The sequence below is a fragment of the Amia ocellicauda genome, chromosome 17, assembly GCF_036373705.1.
Source record: "Amia ocellicauda isolate fAmiCal2 chromosome 17, fAmiCal2.hap1, whole genome shotgun sequence".
In the NCBI taxonomy this organism is placed as follows: Eukaryota; Metazoa; Chordata; class Actinopteri; order Amiiformes; family Amiidae; genus Amia; species Amia ocellicauda.
In genome coordinates this window covers 28,745,627-28,767,611 of record NC_089866.1, presented here as the reverse complement: position 1 = coordinate 28,767,611, position 21,985 = coordinate 28,745,627, and the positions used below count along the sequence as shown (strand labels likewise).

General features: G+C 39.2%; 1 protein-coding gene across 3 annotated transcripts in view; it reads left to right on the top strand.

Moving 5' to 3' along the window:
• The first annotated feature begins 2,671 nt into the window (after positions 1–2,671).
• morc2 (MORC family CW-type zinc finger 2) overlaps positions 2,672–21,985 on the top strand; it is a 59,315-nt gene continuing 40,001 nt past the window's right edge. For all 3 annotated transcript variants that reach the window (XM_066690114.1, XM_066690113.1, XM_066690115.1), the window contains exons 1-7: positions 2,672–2,934; positions 3,609–3,803; positions 18,080–18,133; positions 18,587–18,621; positions 19,771–19,839; positions 20,334–20,424; positions 20,898–21,006. In XM_066690114.1, coding sequence (XP_066546211.1) covers positions 3,736–3,803; positions 18,080–18,133; positions 18,587–18,621; positions 19,771–19,839; positions 20,334–20,424; positions 20,898–21,006 — 426 coding nt within the window. In that variant the 5' untranslated portion in view covers positions 2,672–2,934; positions 3,609–3,735. The remainder of the gene's footprint in view (positions 2,935–3,608; positions 3,804–18,079; positions 18,134–18,586; positions 18,622–19,770; positions 19,840–20,333; positions 20,425–20,897; positions 21,007–21,985) is intronic.

Here is a 21,985-nt window from a genome sequence, read left to right as displayed (position 1 = left end):
TCTTAAAGGATAATTATTTTCACCATTTACTGATTATCCATGTTGACACTATTGACCTTTATCAAAGATGGTGCCTCATCACATTTATCTTCCTGTGAATCCATTTTCTGCAGACTTTCTTCAGCATTTTAAGTCCCAAGCACCAATTTATCTTCAAGACTGACCTCCAAGATTACCAGACACAAGTTGTGTATCGCTCATGGGTTAGTTGAGCGATTAAATGTTCAGACAGCACAACATTAAAACTTACACAAATTAGGGGCACGTAGCTGAAGCAGACTCTTGGTTTCTTCAAAATATGTCAGAGGGGATTCTGATAGACCAACTACTGCAAAGCAAAGGAGCAAGATGGGTTGAATTACCTTCTCATTTGTTATATTTAGTAGATTTCTCGAGACCCGGAGTGCCATTTTGTTAAGTACAATAGCCGACGAATGAATGCTTCTGACTGGCTGTCGAGCAAATTGCCATTTCTGATTATAGCCGAAGTCGCCCCATCCAATACTATGCTCACAGAAATGTTTGCACTTACAGAAAATCCTGAGGAAGACTCTGCTAAGGATATAAAGGTAGCATGGATGTTTGTATACTCCAAAAGATGGTTGTTATTGGAAATACGTCCACAAGCATCCCACATTATGTTTCATATCCATTTCTTAATTGCCATTTATCAAAGGAAACTTTAAAATGCATTATTTCACTTATTTAATGCACGATCACAAAGAAAGTTATACAATTTGCAACAATGGCAAGACATCAAATTTGAATGAATTACATATATATACACACACAGCACTGGATAAAAAATTAGACCACTCCAAGTTCAGAAATCAATGTTAAGAGGTCTCATTTTTTTCCAGAGCTGTGTATATATATTTTGTACTGTATTGTTCATATAAAGCAACTTCACCCTTCACCTCCTCTTTCATTAAATATATAATTTTACATGGATTTGTTGCTTACCTTGTACCAATATTGGAGTCACAAGAGATCTGAAATGGCTAACCGCAAGATTATTCATAAAATGCAATAATCAGCACAGTGAATGCTGTATTCAAATCCATATTTGATACTTTAATAAACGTTGGGCTTTAAAAAAAAACAAAAAACATTACTGATATTAATTTATACCAAATATAGGTTTCCAAGTTTGAAGATGGGAAAATTTGATTTGCAATTTGCAACAAAGAAGCATTGTACCATGTTTTGAATGCAATACACAGATCCTTCAGTAATCAAACTGTGCTTTAGGCAACAAATATATTGACACTCTGCATGGACTGAAGAGATTGGGTTTATAAGGATATGTTTCAATTACATATATTTGTAATATATATATACATTACAACAATGTAACGCCTGTTCTTATCCTTCACAACCTGATCCTCACCCTCTTCTTTACTTGCATTATATACAGCTCTGGAAAAAATTGAGACTACTCCAAGTTCAGAAATCAATGTTAAGTGGTCTCCATTTTTTTTTCTCATATAATATTATATATACACACACACACTTTTCTCTGAAAGGATAAATGTAAACTAAACTAAGTATAAAATTACAAAGCAGAATTAAGTTATCGTGAAAGCCAAAAGCTCCTCGTTAACAATACTCTCCCATGTGGAAAATGCACACCCCAAACATGGCAGCCATTTCGTGATCCTAATAGTTTAAACATGGCAACTAGGAGGACCTAGGATATGGGTCTCAATTCAAACTGCATTTTCGCAACTAATTCACATTTTCTGCCATAGAAAACGTGCAATAAATTAGAAGCTCATGAAGCTAACATTCCATTAATTGTTATACAACATATATATGGTTTAACGCGATAGATTGACCAGAATAAATAAAATACTCATATGTATACACGCAGTAACACACACACACCCACACACAATCTTGCAGCATTTAAGATGTACTTATCGATTCCATAGGTTCCAATAATATTTATTATGTAGGCCTACATTCAGTTCCATCTTCTTTCCAAAGACCACAGGGTAGCACATAACCAGAGTCCGTGGAGTTCCCACTGTTACCATGCCTTTACACCACTTACCATACATTGCTAGGAAATACACCCGACTTGTATTCTGTAATACAATTTTAATTCGTTTTTTTTTTGTGGAATCGCGCCTCTCGTTAATAACCATCGGATGCACTTAAAAACACTACCATTATCACACCACTCGGAATAGATAGTTGCAAGACCCCTTACTTCACAACAGCAAGAAATTAGAACAAACACAAAAATGTTAATCACGCCGCTTGTGAGAGATGCGGAAAAGCTTCGCTGAACAGGACGCGTTCATGAAGCAACATTTCATGTAATCTTCAGCGCATCGATGTAATACTCAAACGGCAAGGTTTACAGTCGACTTCCCTTTCATCAGTATCCAGGGGAGGAAAAAGGACAAGACACGGATGTATCTTAATAGCAAAATGAGATGCGAGAACACCAAAATAAATAGAGTACACGTCTCCCTTCCTGCAGAAACCTGAGCCAGTCCAACCCAAACCAGAGCTGAGGGAATTCACCCTCATCACATGACCACCTTCTTTAATTGTTCTCCGTCATGTGAGGACGGGAGTCACCAATGAGAAGTACAGCAGAACTGCTCGATGTGTTTTCATTGGTTAATCTTCATCTGGAAGGGGGCGGGTTCTGTGTCTGATCGGCAAGACTTTTGTTTCTGTGGACGATGCTGGGCTGCGCAAGGCTTAGTGAGGTGGTGCAGTCTCGGATATTTTCGCGGCCTTTGGAGTTGTGCTTCCTTTATTTACCATAAAAAAACCTGAGAGGAACATAAACTATTTATTCCACCGGCGTCGACCGAGGATAGAAAAAGACACGCACTCGAACGGGACTATCATAACGGGTTGCAAAAAAACAAAATAACACAGCGTTCATAGATATTTGCCAATGCTCATTGCCAGGTATAGACAGCCTTGTATAATAACATTCGAGAAATAGTGGGAGCTGGGGTAGGATACATATTACACAGGGCTGTAAAGCGGAGTTGTATGGCAGATTGTGAACCCTGTTGCTTATGTTTGTACGCGGCATGTTTTAGGGAAGTATATGGGAAATACTGTGGGATTTATTAAGGGCAGAAGCTCTTATTAACCGAGGGCCTCCCACGTGAACAGGCGCTGGATTGCGTTCCAGTAGGACAACTGGGGGCGAGGGTGTATACACGCCTGACGTTGTAACCCTATGCAATGCAGTAAACCCCATAACTTTGACGCGCGTTGATCGAACAAATATATTTGAAAACAAAACTGCAATGGAAACGAAGTATCTTGCAATCAAAATGAATGATCTAATCTCAATATAGAATCATTTTTTTAACTGTCAACTTAAAGACAAAAGTGAATTATTTTATTAATATTCTCAATTAACTTGTTTAGTGAGAAATGTGTAAATTAATAAATAGAGCTAGGTTTTACTGCAACCCTTGAGCATTAGGGAACTAATACTATTTTGAAGTATGCATTTATAAGTTGTCACTAACACACCCTACCCTGACAGGGTCTCAGTGGTGTTTTAAACTGGATGAATTGGAATTCCTGTAGAAATACATGTTTAAAGACACTTTTGGTATCTACAGGAAAGAGATGAAGACGAGTCCGTTGTTTCTGGACTGACATCTCCTGGTTTGCCAAGATTGTCGAAGCTACCAACTTACAGGATTTCTGACCGTGCTGCACACATCAAGGGCTGACCTCCTTGGTGAAATGGCCTTTACCAACTACAGCAGCTTAAACCGAGCGCAGCTCACATTCGAATACCTGCACACCAACTCGTAAGTACCTGGAGAAAAGAAGGTGGAAATGATCACTGTCACTTCCAGATAAACACTGGAATAATAAAAACACAACCCACTTAGATTAGGTTAGGTCAGAGTCCTATTATATCACTACTTGTATGTTTGTATTGACTCAATTTAAGTGTAAGTCTATTTTGTAGTCCAGCTGTATTGTTGAGATGCAATGAATTGGGTCTGGTCATGGGATTTATCTCCTAAGTGGACGTCACTCTGCAGTTTTCTGTCTCGAAGAGTAACTGTAATCCTTAAGCCTGGGAAGCCAGGAATATAGCTGGTCAACACCACAATGTTTTGGGGGAGACTGTACTGAAATCAGACTGCCGCTAATAAGCTGCTTGTGCTTTCAACCCTGTTTTAACATCCACGTTGAGACTGAATTTGCAATAGAGTCATTTTGTGATCCACTATTGGTCACGATTATTATACATCTGTTAAGCTACTTCATTATTGAAGTTGTTTGAAAAAAAATGCCTTTGTTTAATATTTTGAAGTAGGCCACCCAAGAACTCCATGCCTCAATATGAACTTTGGTCCAGATGAAATGCAATACAATTTTTACAAATGGAAATACACTTAATTTTATAATGCAAATGAAAGATAGAAAGAAAGATGTCTTTTCCTTAATATGCTATTTCATCTGATCTTTCAGCTGCTTTGGACCTGGGCAATATTTTAAAATATTGTTCTTAATGAAGTGCATCGTAACTCACTGTGAAGATCTATATGGTATATGTTACCATCAGCTCAAATAAGTACTCGGAAATAATGGGTACAAAAACTATGCTGATGTCTGCAAATGAGTGATAATTCAATTTTACATTAGCCATTGTGGTATCAAAGCAAATCTTTATATATGCGTGTGGTGGAGAAATATAAAGGTATTTATTAGCATTATGTTATGCAACCAGCAGTGTAACTAATAGTTTGTGGATTATCCAGCCACAATTATAGTAAGTATAGGTATGGTATAGGCTTCCACCAAGTGGCTTTCATGACACATAGACGTAGTAATGAAAGCCTATTGTTCTGAATACTTTTTTTCTCTCTCTCTCAAAGTTATAGCTTAAAATTCACAAAGAAAGCATGCAATTTGAAATAGTTTGAGTAATTGGGGGGTATACTAAGTCATTCAAATGTGTCTGTTAAACTGATTCAAGTTGTTGGTCACTCGGCATCCTTCTGAAGGGAAGTTTTTCGAGTTTCTTCCATTTTGACATTGACTTGAATTCATACTTTGGACCTGCCTCCTTTTTACACTTAACCTCTTTGGACTTTGTTAGTTGTTGAAATGGAATTACATTGATGATGGTTTCTCTTAAACCACATTCACAATGAAACAACTGCCTGCAATTTGGTGGCACTCTGTTGCCGGCAAGGTCTGTGTAAATGGCAGTGGCGGCACTAGAGTTTTATACACGGGGTGGCCAGGGGATGGCCAAGTCTACTTCAGGGGGTCCATAGACCATGACAGAAAATTAATGTGTAACCCTAACCTGGCATCTAAGGAGCATGACAATCATATGCTTGCTGATTAGAGGTAGAAGTGATAATTCACTTAATCCGGAGTTCTTCAATGTGGCAGATAGTGTGGTCCAAAAGAGTTACTTCAGTCGAATTCTTTAACTCGCTATGAATAGTCAGTTTCTCTACCTCTGTCCTGCAGCTCAATTTATTTCTCTCTCTCTCTCACACACACACACACACACACACACACATACATCAACTACCAGCCTAAGTTACTAGTTAGATCATGGCTAGCCCTACTCTGCAGTAAGTAACTTAGCTAGCTATAATTTCTTACACTTTTACAATTGCAAGCATGCTATCTGCAAATTGTGGTAATCCTTTGAGTAACGTTAACAGATTGATAATAACAATTGTTCGTTTTGAGTTCAAGTACAAAAATCTGAGTTAATGGATTTCAAATTGCTAAATGTTAACTTGCTGAACACTGACAGTTGTAGCCTAGTTACCCCACATTAGTTAAACATGCGTGTACTGTAACTTACACACTGCACTGTATATGCGTGTATTATCAGCACAGATGTAAACATAATGTTAGGCTACATTGGGAACCGATCTCTCTTATCTGATTAACTATCCGTTAATGGAGCCAAAGGTCTAACGTTAACTTACACAGTAATTCTACTTTCGTAAAAGTTGTTCAGGAAACCTAAACCCGATGCTAAACCTTAAAACTTACTTCAAGTATGATGTTTTCGCCACTCACGAAAAGAGCTTGTGGAGCTGTGAAAATATTCTCTCATCTTTTTCTGCATGCTCTTCTTATTCTTATTCTTCTGTATCTTGCAACCAACTTTAATATTCTCTCTTCCTCGTCCTGGATTTGAAAAATGCGCCGCCGAACATCAGAATAAATGCTTCTTTCAACAAGATGTGAAATGAGATGTCTATCAGCATCAAACTGCCAGTAGCGAATTAAATTTTGAGGTGGCACCTGGGGTGGCCAATCAGATGTCAGTGCCACCACGGACACCCCTCTGGCTCTGCCAGTGATAAATGGGTTACGGCAAGTTTCCTTGTCTAATTGCCATCAATTTTCCAGCAACGTTTCTGTGTGAATGGAGCAGGAAAATGATTGCCGGCAAATGACGCGTCACGTCCTTGTGTGGTCGACGCAGTGCTCAGCTAACTGATGTAACCAATGAGAAACAGACCGGGTCGTTAGAAATGGTGGAGGTTGAAAATAATTTGCAGCAATTCTGAGTGTTACTAATGAACAAACAGGTTGGCGTATGTAATGCTAACTATTGTCACACACGTCAGATGTTATATACCAATAAATCATGCAAAATATAATATCTATATACAGGCAAACGTGTTACACCCTCACACTGGGTTAGTTTCAAACTAAATCGGTTCAGTTTGTTGCTTTGAAACAATGTATCAGTGTGCTCACTGTTCACACTTGTATACAAACATGCTGAACTCGGGTTCGTTTTCATGGTTCACTTCCGTGTTTTCTCAGGACTCAGATCACTTGTTTTCATTGGAATGCTTGGATCAGGCTTTTTACAGCCAATACCGATCACCGATTTTCTGTCATTAGAATTGGCCAAAACCGATTATTAAGTCTTTACACTAAGCTCCTTTGTAACCAGTTATGTGCTATGCATAATGTTAGTGCTACCTTAGTTATTTTGAACTGTAGACCACAGGTGTCATTTTATTTTGACTAATTGACAAAATTAAATGCCGTGAGTTTATGGCTTTTGCAACAAGTAATCATTTTAAATTAATATTTTTACTAATAAAACAAAGGTCATAAGGCTACATTTCATGGCATATAAGGCCTTTTCATTACACATTAAACCAACAGTTGTAATTAAAGGTAGCCTATAACAGAAATATTAAATTCAAAAATAGCAAAAAATCAGCCCACAAAGAACATAAGCAATATTGTGCAAGGTTACAACATGTAGGCTAATCAATGAAGATTTATCAAACTTGTAGGCCTACACTAAACCTTTTCCATGTAAGGCTACATATAATGGCACTGGGCATGTCTTTATCAGCAATTCAAACCATGTTTGTAATTAAATGTTGCCTACAACAGAAATGTGCATTAAAATGTAATGAATTCAACAAAAAGACAGCAGCCCACAAAGAAAACGCATTATTGGGTAAGGTAGGCTAGCGATTGACCATTGATTTTTAACTAAGCATCGAGGGCAGGTTCTTCATAAAGAATATGAACATCTCTGCATGTTTTGAGGACAATCCATTCCTCTTTTCATCCAGAATGTGCTGCTGTAGTGAATAGACGTTCACTACTCTCGTACAAGGAGCGCAAAGGTAGATCCGAGCCTCTGCCAATGCAGAGAAACGTGCTTTTTTCATCTTCCAAAAGACCAGCGGCTCTGCGGTTCTTGGGATGAGTTGCTCACTCAGATGGACATTTGGTCCTGATGTCACATCATTTCGTTCGTATTTGTCGCCGTTCTTTTTTCTCTCACAATTTTCTTGTGCATTGCCTGCAGAATACTTGTGCGTTGTGCTTTTGGCAAAGGCTCGGTTTGTTCTCTCATCAGTTGGTTGCCCACAGCACATACCTTACAAACTGCAAATTTTTCATCTATAGGAGAAATGTGATAAAACTGCCAGACCGGCGAGGACATGCTGCAGTGTTATTGTAGGCTAGTATATTTGGCTCACGACTTTTGTGTCATTAAAAAAAAAAAAAACAGATTGGTTGTTTTGACCGTCCACTGGAGCCACTACCGATTCGAGTAATTTTAAATGGAAATCGACAATACCGATCAGCAGCTGATCGATTGGAGCATCCCTAGTGTTGCAGTGATCAAGTGAGCTTGAATTGTTTTGTATTAGTAAAACATATTTACATTTTACATGATTAGTGCATAAGAAATCGCAGCATAATGCGTACAATAACCTACATATTAAGGCAACCGAATTATACACAGGTGTGTACACGTGCAGAATGTGCGCAGATCTGACCAGCAAAGCAAATGCCTCTCGTCACTCTACCAGGAACCGAGTCTCATACTGGATGTTCTGGTTCAAATGCTCTGTGATTTCTGGGTCCAGTGACCCATCGCAAAAATACACAACCATACAATGTAATGAACTGGACATAGCGTGAAAACGCACCTAGATTGCCGTATCATTTGTCTTTCCCTCCTGAGTAGTTCTTGCTAGTGAGTCCGAACTGAACCAGCGCCCTGGTTAGAACCAGTAAACACAATGAAGGAAACTGGCAAAATGGGGAATTTATTGAACTCGTGCAAACACGTCCAGAATATCAGTCCATGTCTCCTCTCTCGAATCCACATACTTCTGTAGCGTCTCGTTCCCATGGCTGCAGCGCTCTTGCCGGCAATCTCTGTTTTTTGTGCAAATGGATCCTTGCCAGGAATATTCCGGCATTCAAAGAATGGGGTGCAACAGGAAAAAAGCAGGCAATTTTCTGGTATTTCAGTGTGGATGGGTCTTTCGAGATCACGGCATTTGGCAGTCTGGTTTGCTCTGTGTACTTGCAAAATGTGGTTTACTAAAGTTGTTTTATAGTGGCTTTAGTCAGTAGAGCTAGGTCATGGTTTGACAACAAAGAGTCCATATACATCGCCAGGATTACTTTATATAAAAGAATGGTCCTAGTATGTAGTTTGATCTCACTTAAAATGGAAAAGAAGACCTCTCACTTAGAAACTGTACTTCTGCCCTGTGTATTGAGCTGAAAAGTATGGGTTAGTTAGGAGAACATTAATATAATATAAAGGACTAGTTGTCTACTAAAGTCCTTGAAGTTTTCAGGTCAGCAAAGGAAGGGTCTTTGGATAATTTAATGCCAAGACTCCTTCAATGCAAATGGCTACAATCGCCATCTTGGAAGACCTTCAAGAAAGTTACCAGTCTTGTAGAAAGTCTTTGTTCTACAAGACTTCCTGTTCTTTGTTCTGCGTTGCAGAATACACTTTTTTGTGTGAGAGTAGACTTAAACTGTACATTCAGTAGAGTATATCATATGATTTGGCTCTAACCTAGAATATTCTTAATCCCAAAATATTTACATATGAAATATTGTTAGCAAAGCTACTTTCTGATGCAGACAGTAACTATGATAAAGTCCAGCAAGGTTCAGGACAAGACTATGAAACATCAAAGAGCTTTTTTACTGGAAGCACAGTTTATTCAGAAATTTTGACTTATTATGGAAATCTCTCAAACAGTCACGTCAAAAGTAGGTAGCGGTGCGTTTTTAAGACTATTTTTTCAAGCACTTAATTGGTTATGGCTTTCATAACATATCATAATGGCAAATAATCATTGAATGCAGAATACATTTGTGTCATTCTTCCACAACCTGTACCACTACAGGTGATCACCAACCTCATAATAGATTCAAAAAACTAAACATGAATACATAGCTTAACCTATGTTGTTCACATACATACAAGTGGACGATGTAAGATAGTTTCAGTAGTGAAATCCTACTGAACAAAGCATATTGTAACATGCATTACAGTCATCCCAAACACAAGTATATTTGTTAACAAAAATGGCCTTACTTATTCACATTTTTGTGTAATTAATACTTTGATCACGAAAAGATGCTGTTTTTTAGACTCCATTTTGTCACATGCTTTGCTGTCATTCCAAACGAGTATATATATTTATTTTAACTAAAAAGGCTCAGAATTATCATCTGCCTTACTTATTAATTATAAACAGATTTTAGACTGATATTATGAAATTAATTGATAACGAAATTCACATTTGAAACACTTGGTGTCTTTATTGCACACAATTTTGTTCCCCACGTAATATTGTATAGAAACTACGGAGTCGTGATATATTATCACACACATATAGGATCTGTTTCGTAAACAAAATTGATAGAATGCATGCAGTGTTATGCAATTATTAAAAATAATTTGTTTCTACGAGCGCACTGTCCCAAAATCATGTTTCGATCGGTACCTGAAAGGGATGTATTTTCTTGTACTTGGCTTTCAATTAGAGCATTTATGCCCTGTTTCCACTGGCTTAAGCGTCTGGATGCATCCAAAAAAGCTCTGGGACGCGTCCGGCACGGCATGCCATGGCACGGGCGCTTAAGCTAGTGGAACCGAGGCATTATTCTGTGTAAGGATTATTATGTGTAAGGAGTGGAACGAGCAGTTTTGTTCGAGGTGTCTCATTTGTGATTAAGGTTACGACAGAGTCTTCCAGAAAGGTGGACATAATTTACAGTGGTTTTCAGTGGCCATGAGTCTTGTCATATTTTGTTTGTTGCAGTTCTGCACAGAGCTGCACAATTCCACAGCTCCCATCCAAATTGTGACCACAGATCTCAAGCACAATATTTAGTTAACACATTCACTGTTCATTGTTTCACTGTGACACCTTTTTCTGCAAGTCTGCAGCAGCAAAACATCAGAAAGAAATGATAAATTACCAAAACAAGTAGCAAAATGTTATGTTTGGTGTGTCAGAGAATGAAACGCATACCCAAACATGGCCACAGCATGCACCTTTTTAAAAGGTGCCATCCACCCATTCAAACTCTCATGAACACCCACAGATGTGTGCAGACATTGTTGAAATGTTAAAATGAACATTAAAATTGTATATACTTTTTTTGTACACCTTTTTGGTGTCTTAGTTCCAATCAAAGTCCTGTGGAGGGGTGGTAAAAACATGCCACTAACACAAAATATTAATGGCTGATTATCTTTTTTCTTAATGCTTTTAGATAAGGCATTTCATAAGTAAAAAAACACAAGAATATAATAGATAATGACATGTTAAATTTGACTCTTGTTTTAACACTTGTGGTACATGTTTTGGGAGAATTACCCATTTCTGTTGTAATAGTGTGGAAGTGAAATCGTAATATGGTCCATCTTTCTGTCTAGCAACAGTAAGTTATCTTTGTATAAGACATGACATGAGCAAGTCTGGAAACTCTTGAGCAACAGAATGTCAGCTAGAACCCTCTCTACAATAATAACTTGTGGAGAGAGTGAGAAAGGAAAAGAGGAAAAGCCGACATTAAATTGAACTCTTCTGTATTAGCATGGGAGAGTCCAGAGACAAAACACAAAGCATACCTTAACACTTACATAATAGCCAATGTGTTAAAAAAAAAAAAGCGTTCTTCAAACAACTGTTAGTTATTAGGTTTAATGAGTGTCTTTAGACCAAGGACAGCCAATCCAGGTGCGGGGGCATAAGCTGGCTCACAGCTATACTTGGATTGGCCCACAGAAGGGTATGACACAAGTAACCTATGAATAAAACACATTTATAAAATCAATCCTTTAATAACTAATTTGGACATCATATTAATCCTGCAGCTAATAGAGGAATGTATAAACTGAGTTTGAAACTTGATTGAAATTTTGGTTAAACTCTTGAGGATAGCATTTTTTAATGAGTGTTGGAGGGGCAATGAGCACAATCTGACTGCCTTGACTCCTTGATGAGCTGGCTGTAGATTTCCCTTCAGATTTGCTCCTCAATGGTCACAATCCATCATGTCTCTTAAAATCTTCAATTTTCTTGCCCACGTGTCATTAAGCAAAAATACATACATCATGCACTTCACCTATGCTTTTATTTTATGTTTTAGGGGAGCTGTTGGAGTACTTTTGAATTTACAGTTTTATGAATATATATACATATACGTATATACAGTGAGGGAAAAAAGGATTTGATCCCCTGCTGATTTTGTACGTTTGCCCACTGAAAAAGTAATGATCAGTCTATAATTTTAATGGTAGGTGTATTTTAACAGTGAGAGACAGAATAACAACAAAAAAATCCAGAAAAATGCATTTCAAAAAAGTTATACATTGATTTGCATGTTAATGAGAGAAATAAGTATTTGACCCCTAGTACTTAGTACTTGGTGGCAAAACCCTTGTTGGCAATCACAGAGGTCGGACGTTTCTTGTAGTTGGCCACCAGGTTTGCACACATCTCGGGAGGGATTTTGTCCCACTCCTCTTTGCAGATCCTCTCCAAGTCATTAAGGTTTCGAGGCTGACGTTTGGCAACTCGAACCTTCAGCTCCCTCCACAGATTTTCTATGGGATTAAGGTCTGGAGACTGGCTAGGCCACTCCAGGACCTTAATGTGCTTCTTCTTGAGCCACTCCTTTGTTGCCTTGGCTGTGTGTTTTGGGTCATTTTCATACTGGAATACCCATCCACGACCCATTTTCAATGCCCTGGCTGAGGGAAGGAGGTTCTCACCCAAGATTTGATGGTACATGGCCCCATCCATCGTCCCTTTGATGCGGTGCAGTTGTCCTGTCCCCTTAGCAGAAAAACACCCCCAAAGCATTATGTTTCCACCTCCATGTTTGACGGTGGGGATGGTGTTCTTGGGGTCATTCCTCCTCCTCCAAACACGTCGAGTTGAGTTGATGCCAAAGAGCTTGATTTTGGTCTCATCTGACCACAACACTTTCACCCAGTTCTCCTCTGAATCATTCAGATGTTCATTGGCAAACTTCAGATGGGCCTGTACATGTGCTTTCTTGAGCAGGGGGACCTTGCGGGCGCTGCAGGATTTCAGTCCATCACGGCGTAGTGTGTTACCAATTGTTTTCTTGGTGACTATGGTCCCAGCTGCCTTGAGATCATTAACAAGATCCTCCCGTGTAGTTCTGGGCTGATTCCTCACCGTTCTCATGATCATTGGAACTCCACAAGGTGAGATTTTGCTTGGAGCCCCAGACCGAGGGAGACTGACAGTTATTTTGTGTTTCTTCCATTTGCGAATAATCGCACCAACTGTTGTCACCTCCTCATCAAGCTGCTTGGCGATGGTCTTGTAGCCCATTCCAGCCTTGTGTAGGTCTACAATCTTGTCCCTGACATCCTTGGACAGCTCTTTGGTCATGGCCATGGTGGAGAGTTTGGAATCTGATTGATTGATTGCTTCTGTGGACAGGTGTCTTTTATACAGGTAACGAGCTGAGATCAGGAGCGCTTCCTTTAAGAGAGTGCTCCTAATCTCAGCTCGTTACCTGTATAAAAGACACCTGGTAGCCAGAAATCTTGCTGATTGATAGGGGATCAAATACTTATTTCCCTCATTAACATGCAAATCAATTTATAATTTTTTTGAAATGTGTTTTTCTGGATTTGTTTGTTGTTATTCTGTCTCTCACTGTTAAAATACACCTACCATTAAAATTATAGACTGATCAAAAAGTATTTGATCCCCTGCTGATATATATATACACTCACCTAAAGGATTATTAGGAACACCATACTAATACTGTGTTTGACTTCCTTTCGCCTTCAGAACTGCCTTAATTCTACGTGGCATTGATTCAACAAGGTGCTGAAAGCATTCTTTAGAAATGTTGGCCCATATTGATAGGATAGCATCTTGCAGTTGATGGAGATTTGTGGGATGCACATCCAGGGCACGAAGCTCCCGTTCCACCACATCCCAAAGATGCTCTATTGGGTTGAGATCTGGTGACTGTGGGGGCCAGTTTAGTACAGTGAACTCATTGTCATGTTCAAGAAACCAATTTGAAATGATTCGACCTTTGTGACATGGTGCATTATCCTGCTGGAAGTAGCCATCAGAGGATGGGTACATGGTGGTCATAAAGGGATGGACATGGTCAGAAACAATGCTCAGGTAGGCCGTGGCATTTAAACGATGCCCAATTGGCACTAAGGGGCCTAAAGTGTGCCAAGAAAACATCCCCCACACCATTACACCACCACCACCAGCCTGCACAGTGGTAACAAGGCATGATGGATCCATGTTCTCATTCTGTTTACGCCAAATTCTGACTCTACCATCTGAATGTCTCAACAGAAATCGAGACTCATCAGACCAGGCAACATTTTTCCAGTCTTCAACTGTCCAATTTTGGTGAGCTTGTGCAAATTGTAGCCTCTTTTTCCTATTTGTAGTGGAGATGAGTGGTACCCGGTGGGGTCTTCTGCTGTTGTAGCCCATCCGCCTCAAGGTTGTACATGTTGTGGCTTCACAAATGCTTTGCTGCATACCTTGGTTGTAACGAGTGGTTATTTCAGTCAAAGTTGCTCTTCTATCAGCTTGAATCAGTCGGCCCATTCTCCTCTGACCTCTAGCATCACCAAGGCATTTTCGCCCACAGGACTGCCGCATACTGGATGTTTTTCCCTTTTCACACCATTCTGTGTAAACCCTAGAAATGGTTGTGCATGAAAATCCCAGTAACTGAGCAGATTGTGAAATACTCAGACCGGCCCGTCTGGCACCAACAACCATGCCACGCTCAAAATTGCTTAAATCACCTTTCTTTCCCATTCAGATATTCAGTTTGGAGTTCAGGAGATTGTCTTGACCAGGACCACACCCCTAAATGCATTGAAGCAACTGCCATGTGATTGGTTGGTTAGATAATTGCATTAATGAGAAATTGAACAGGTGTTCCTAATAATCCTTTAGGTGAGTGTATATATATATATATACGTATATATATATATACGTATATGTGTATGTATGTGTATGTATATATATATACACGTATATATATATATATGTGTATATGTGTATATATACACTCACCTAAAGGATTATTAGGAACACCTGTTCAATTTCTCATTAATGCAATTATCTAACCAACCAATCACATGGCAGTTGCTTCAATGCATTTAGGGGTGTGGTCCTGGTCAAGACAATCTCCTGAACTCCAAACTGAATGTCTGAATGGGAAAGAAAGGTGATTTAAGCAATTTTGAGCGTGGCATGGTTGTTGGTGCCAGACGGGCTGGTCTGAGTATTTCACGCACAACCATTTCTAGGGTTTACAAAGAATGGTGTGAAAAGGGAAAATCATCCAGTATGCGGCAGTCCTGTGGGGGCGAAAATGCCTTGTTGATGCTAGAGGTCAGAGGAGAATGGGCCGACTGATTCAAGCTGATAGAAGAGCAACTTTGACTGAAATAACCACTCGTTACAACCGAGGTATGCAGCAAAGCATTTGTGAAGCCACAACACGTACAACCTTGAGGCGGATGGGCTACAACAGCAGAAGACCCCACCGGGTACCACTCATCTCCACTACAAATAGGAAAAAGAGGCTACAATTTGCACAAGCTCACCAAAATTGGACAGTTGAAGACTGGAAAAATGTTGCCTGGTCTGATGAGTCTCGATTTCTGTTGAGACATTCATATGGTAGAGTCAGAATTTGGTGTAAACAGAATGAGAACATGGATCCATCATGCCTTGTTACCACTGTGCAGGCTGGTGGTGGTGGTGTAATGGTGTGGGGGATGTTTTCTTGGCACACTTTAGGCCCCTTAGTGCCAATTGGGCATCGTTTAAATGCCACGGCCTACCTGAGCATTGTTTCTGACCATGTCCATCCCTTTATGACCACCATGTACCCATCCTCTGATGGCTACTTCCAGCAGGATAATGCACCATGTCACAAAGGTCGAATCATTTCAAATTGGTTTCTTGAACATGACAATGAGTTCACTGTACTAAACTGGCCCCCACAGTCACCAGATCTCAACCCAATAGAGCATCTTTGGGATGTGGTGGAATGGGAGCTTCGTGCCCTGGATGTGCATCCCACAAATCTCCATCAACTGCAAGATGCTATCCTATCAATATGGGCCAACATTTCTAAAGAATGCTTTCAGCACCTTGTTGAATCAATGCCACGTAGAATTAAGGCAGTTCTGAAGGCGAAAGGGGGTCAAACACAGTATTAGTATGGTGTTCCTAATAATCCTTTAGGTGAGTGTAGATACACACATATATATATATATATATATATATATATATATATATATATATGTAATATAATCTTCTGTTTCGTCTGTACATTGTGGATGTTATAATGCCTGTCATTGCTCAAACTGTAAGACATTTTGAGCAGTTCTGTGTATATGGGAAATTTGTATTACATTCCAAATGGGGTATAGGTATTTTTAGTGGAACTTTAATTTTAGAAGAATAGACTGAAAGTTTCCTATTTCCTAGATTACTAACGTGTTTCTTTTACATCTTCTGGTACATTTTGTATCAATGGGCCTTATACAGTGCATCCGGAAAGTATTCACAGCGCTTCACTTTTTCCACATTTTGTTATGTTAGTCTTATTCCAAAATGGATTAAATTAATTATTTTCCTCAAAATTCTACAAATGATACCCCATAATGACAATGTGAAAGAAGTTTGTTTGAAATCTTTGCAAATGTAATAAAAATAAAAAACAAAAATGCACATGTACATAAGTATTCACAGCCTTTGCTCAATACTTTGTTGAAGCACCTTTGGCATACAGCCTCAAGTCTTTTTGAGTATGATGCTATAAGCTTGGCACACCTATTTTTGGGCAGTTTCTCCCATTCTTCTTAGCAGGACCTCTCAAGCTCCATCAGGTTGGATGGGGAGCGTCGGTGCACAGCCATTTTCAGATCTTTTCAGAGATGTTCAATCGGGTTCAAGTCGGGGCTCTGGCTGGGCCACTCAAGGACATTCACAGAGTTGTCCTGTAGCCACTCCTTTGTTAACTTGGCTGTGTGCTTAGGGACGTTGTTCTGTTGGAAGATGAACCTTTGCCTCAGTCTGAGGTTCCAGAGCGCTCTGGAGCAGGTTTTCATCAAGGATGTCTCTGTACATTGCTGTATTCATCTTTCCCTTGATCCTGACTAGTCTCCCAGTTCCTGCCACTGAAAAACATCCCCACATGATGCTGCCACCACCATGCTTCACTGTAGGGATGGTATTGGCCAGGTGTTGAGCAGTGCCTGGTTTACTCCAGACATGAGTTCAATCTTTGTTTCATCAGACCAGAGAATTTTGTTTCTTATGTTCTGAGAGTCCTTCAGGTGCCTTTTGGCAAACTCCAGGCGGGCTGTCATGTGCCTTTTATTGAGGAGTGGCTTCCATCTGGCCACTCTACCATATAGGCCTGATTGGTGGAGTGTGCAGAGATGGTTGTTCTTCTGGAAGGTTCTCCTCTCTCCACAGAGACACGCTGGAGCTTTGTCAGAGTGACCATCGGGTTCTTGGTCACCTCCCTAACTAAGGCCCTTCTCCCCCGATCGCTCAGTTTGGCCGGGCGGCCAGCTCTAGGAAGAGTCCTGGTGGTTCCAAACTTCTTCCATTTACGGATGATGGAGGCCACTCTGCTCATTGGGACCTTTTCTGTACCCTTCCCCAGTTCTGTGCCTTTATACAATCCTGTCCTGGCGGTCTACAGACAATTCCTTGGACTTCATGGCTTGGTTTGTGCTCTGACATGCACTGTTAACTGTGGCACCTTATATAGACAGATGTGTGCCTTTCCAAATCATGCCCAATCAACTGAATTTACCACAGGTGGACTCCAATCATGTTGTAGAAACTTCTCAAGGATGATCAGTGGAAACAGGATGCACCTGAGCTCAATTTTGAGTGTCATGGCAAAGGCTTGTGAATACTTATATACATGTGCTTTTTTTTGTGTTTTATTTTTAATAAATTTGCATTATGGGGTATTGTTTGTAGAATTTTGAGGAAAATAATGAATTTAATCCATTTTGGAATAAGGCTGTAACAAACAAAACGTGGAAAAAGTGAAGCGCTGTGAATACTTTCCGGATGCACTGTAATCCCAACATCTACAAGGATGTTTTCTGTTCCTTAACGATGAAACAAAGGATGATCCAAGGAAATAAGTTAGTGGGATGTCTTGATACTTGGTACTTACTGGAAGTAAATGTTTTCTTCACTTTTTTGAATTTGTTTAGAACCACCCATGAGTTCCTCTTTGGAGCACTGGCTGAGCTTGTGGACAATGCAAGGTAAACATAACTTCTGTTTCTTCTGTCATGCTTTCTTCTTTGTGTATAAAGGGTTTTTATTCCTGTTCCTCAAGACCCACAATCTGGCAAGCTTGGTCGGTGTCTTTAAATAGTCACCCACATCAGCCTTGGGAATGAAAGGTTACATTGGTCCAGTGAGCTCAGTTGGTTAGTTGATTTCATGTGAACATTAAAATCAGATCACTGTAATTGAATAATACCAGTGCAGTTCTTGAGCTTAACTATAAGTGATATTAAAGGAATAGGACTGGTAAAGTTTCTAACTTGTGATATTTGGAGTTGTGGTAGAGCTCCTCCCATTAATTTACATTGCTATGAAGTTATATTCCAGTGGTTTGTCAGCTGTGACGACAGAAAAGCTTACTACCCTCACAGAATCACTTTCCACTTAACCTCAGATTGTCTCTAACTTTATTTTTTCTTTCTTTGCAGGGATGCGAATGCCACACGGATAGACCTCTATACAGGTATTTCTCACACACTAAATACAGGCTTTCAGCGGAACAGAAGCAGCTGTTCTTTGCATGTTTGCGTGAAGACAAAATTCATGTGACTACTTGCAAGTTTTTTATTTTTTATTTTATTTACATTTACTTATTTTAAGCAGTTTTTTTCCTCTCAAGGCATGAGATATGTTAGTAATGTTTTGAGCACAACTCAATTTGAAGGTTGAAGTGTGGTAAAATTTGTAGACGTGAGCTATAGGATTCAGTAGGTTAGCTTTTCCTCTTGGCCTTGGCTTGTTTTGAATAGGTAATCGGCCGAATCGCAACAAAAATGTCTTTCTTTTACATTCCTTGAGAACTGGCAGGAGACGAGCGGCACTATGGGTTATAGTCACTAGAAAAATGGAGAGTAAAGATATGAGTCTTCAGCCAAGTTTTAAAGGCTAGGACAGAGGGGGCATCTCCTATATAGGCTGAAAGATTGTTCTGTAGTTTTGGGGCTCTAACTAAATGCTCTGCCATCTGCGTTTTATATTATGTATTTTTGGGGCCACTAAGTAACCGGCTTCAGAGGATCGCAATGACCGTTCTACAGTGTATTCACTTAGAAGATATTTTAAGTTAGAGCGGTGCCAGTCCCTTTAGTGCTTATAAATAATAATAAGAGAGCTATCCTGTAGCGCACTGGGAGCCAGTGAAGTGGAACTAATGCTGCAGTGATGTGTTCATGTTTTTTTGTTTTAGGTAAGATCCTTGCAGCAACACTTTGAACTAACTGAAGTGCAGAAATAGCTCAATTTTTTTAAGCGGTGTATCAAAATTTGGTGGTCAATTGTGTCAAAGGCTGCACTTAAGTCTAAAGTAATAAGTGACATGCCCTAAATTGGAAGACTGAAACACTTTGTTTAGCCTAATACTTCTAATAGGACTGTTTCAGTACTGTGGCCGCCTGATTGCAATGTATCATAAATATTAGTAGTAGTTAAAGTCTGTAATCAAGTGTGTGATTGTGTCGAAATGTAAATTGATAAGGTTATTGATGTAATACAGTTCACACCTACTATAAATATTTTGCACTCTTATAATTCTTCCCAGAACTAATTTAAGTAATTTAAGATCAATGTATTCTTCTGTTTGCCAGCTTTCTTATCTTCTTTTCTGTATTTTCAGTGAACAAACCCGACCTGCGAGGTGGGTTTATGCTGTGTTTCCTAGATGATGGGATTGGCATGGACCCCAGTGAGTACCAGCCTTGACCTAACCACTTCTGATATGATTGCTTTTTGCCTTATTTCAATCAAATTAATTAACAAGTTCTTCATTATCAGTTGTGTTTTGAGTTAGTCAGTACAGTGACTCTCAAAAGTATAATTTGCAGATTATATTTTTCACTTTGACATTATGGACATTTTCTGTGTTGATCAGAGGCAAAAACTCCTGATTAAATCCATTCTGATTTCATGTTGTAACACAATGACATGTGGAAAAGTCCAAGGGGGGTGAATACTTTTGAGAGCCACTGTACATAAATATGTCTTTTCTCCTAGTTATTCTGCTCTTTTAGGATTAGCAGGATTCCATTCCTGGACAGTAATCACTGAGATCCTGTCATATTTTAGTGCCGATTGCTTGGTAATGTGATTGCTTGAATAGGTCCTGACAAGCTGTTGCAAATTAATACTTTTAGATGAAACGCTGGTCACTGATCATTGGCTCTTTTCTGTCTTTCCTAGATGAAGCTACACATGTGATACAGTTTGGGAAATCCAACAAAAGGTCGCCAGAGTCTACACAGATCGGACAGTACGGCAACGGGCTGAAATCGTAAGATGTTTTCCTCTATATGGGTTTTGAGGGGATCAGCATAGTTGTAGCATGCTTATTACAGTAGATGACATAATTCAGTGCATTCTACAAATATATCATTTGGGGTTTACACTTCCAAATTTTTTTTGCACTTAGTCTTCATATCAGTGATTGAAATGAATGCAGCTTTGCCATCGAGGCTGAGCTGTAATGAGTTACTGTGTTATACACTTTGTTTACATTATTTTCTTAACAGGCAGAATGTAGGTTAATGTGAATGTAAAGTTTCTCTGGCAGTAATCTTAAACTTGGTGTTTTTTCTAGTATAAGCCAACACTTAGAATATGGGGGTTCTGTGCATGGTGATAGCTAAGTGACTGGACTGGTTTTCATCAGCTGTCTGTCCTCTACTGTTGTACAATTATGTACACAGTGTGAGAGAAGTAGCTGATGTGTCTTTGAGAATGTATGTGTTTTTTTGTCTCTGCCAGTGGATCCATGCGAATTGGAAAGGATTTTATTCTTTTCACCAAGAAAGAGGAGAAACTGACTTGCCTGTTCTTGTCCCGAACCTTTCATGAGGAAGAGGGAATAGATGAGGTAAGTCTGAGCCGGTTACATCTCAGGGCACCACGGAGGAAGTGGTCAGAGACTAGTTAAACTTGTACAATCCAAATCTGATGGTTAGGCCCAAAATGATGTGCAGGGGTAATTGATTTTATTTCCCAACTGTTTGCAAGTATGTCACTGTAGCAAACAGGAACTAAAGCCCAATCACAATCCTGAATTCAACACAGGTTAACTCCTAAATCATCTTACCTTTTCATGAGTTAAGGATTACACTTAACTAGGCTAGGGCTGTAACTGTTTAATCGTCTAAACGTGTAAACCCACTATTATTTCAGTCCTTTACTGTTTCACCACTTCATTATTTTCTATTTTACCTGGCAATATTTAAAGTCTTATTTGAATCTATATAGTCAATGGGAAGATAGAATAAAGGTTTCAGAATGAACTGTGTATCACTGTTACTTTTTTTTTTTCAAAGCGAAAACTGCTATTTCCTTACATTTCGTAGGGCAACTCAGAATTACATTTTTTTACAGCTGTGTTTTTACTGGTGCAATCTAGGTAAACTAATTTGTTCAATCCCCATCTGGGATTGAACTCACAACTCTCTGCTCAAGAGTCCAGAGCCCTAACCATTACTTCATACTTTTGCCTGTGTGTGGTACTTGGAAGAATTTGTATGGCAAATAATAAGCGTTATTTGTGAATTCAGCTATTTGCATGTATAGTGAGGGGAAAAAAGTATTTGATCCCCTGCTGATTTTGTACATTTGCCCACTGACAAAAAAATGATCAGTCTATAATTTTAATGGTAGGTGTATTTTAACAGTGAGAGACGGAATAACAACAAAAAAATCCAGAAAAACGCATTTCAAAAAAGTTATAAATTGATTTGCATGTTAATGAGGAAAATAAGTATTTGATCCCCTATCAATCAGCAAGATTTCTGGCTCCCAGGTGTCTTTTATACAGGTAACGAGCTGAGATTAGGAGCACTCTCTTAAAGGAA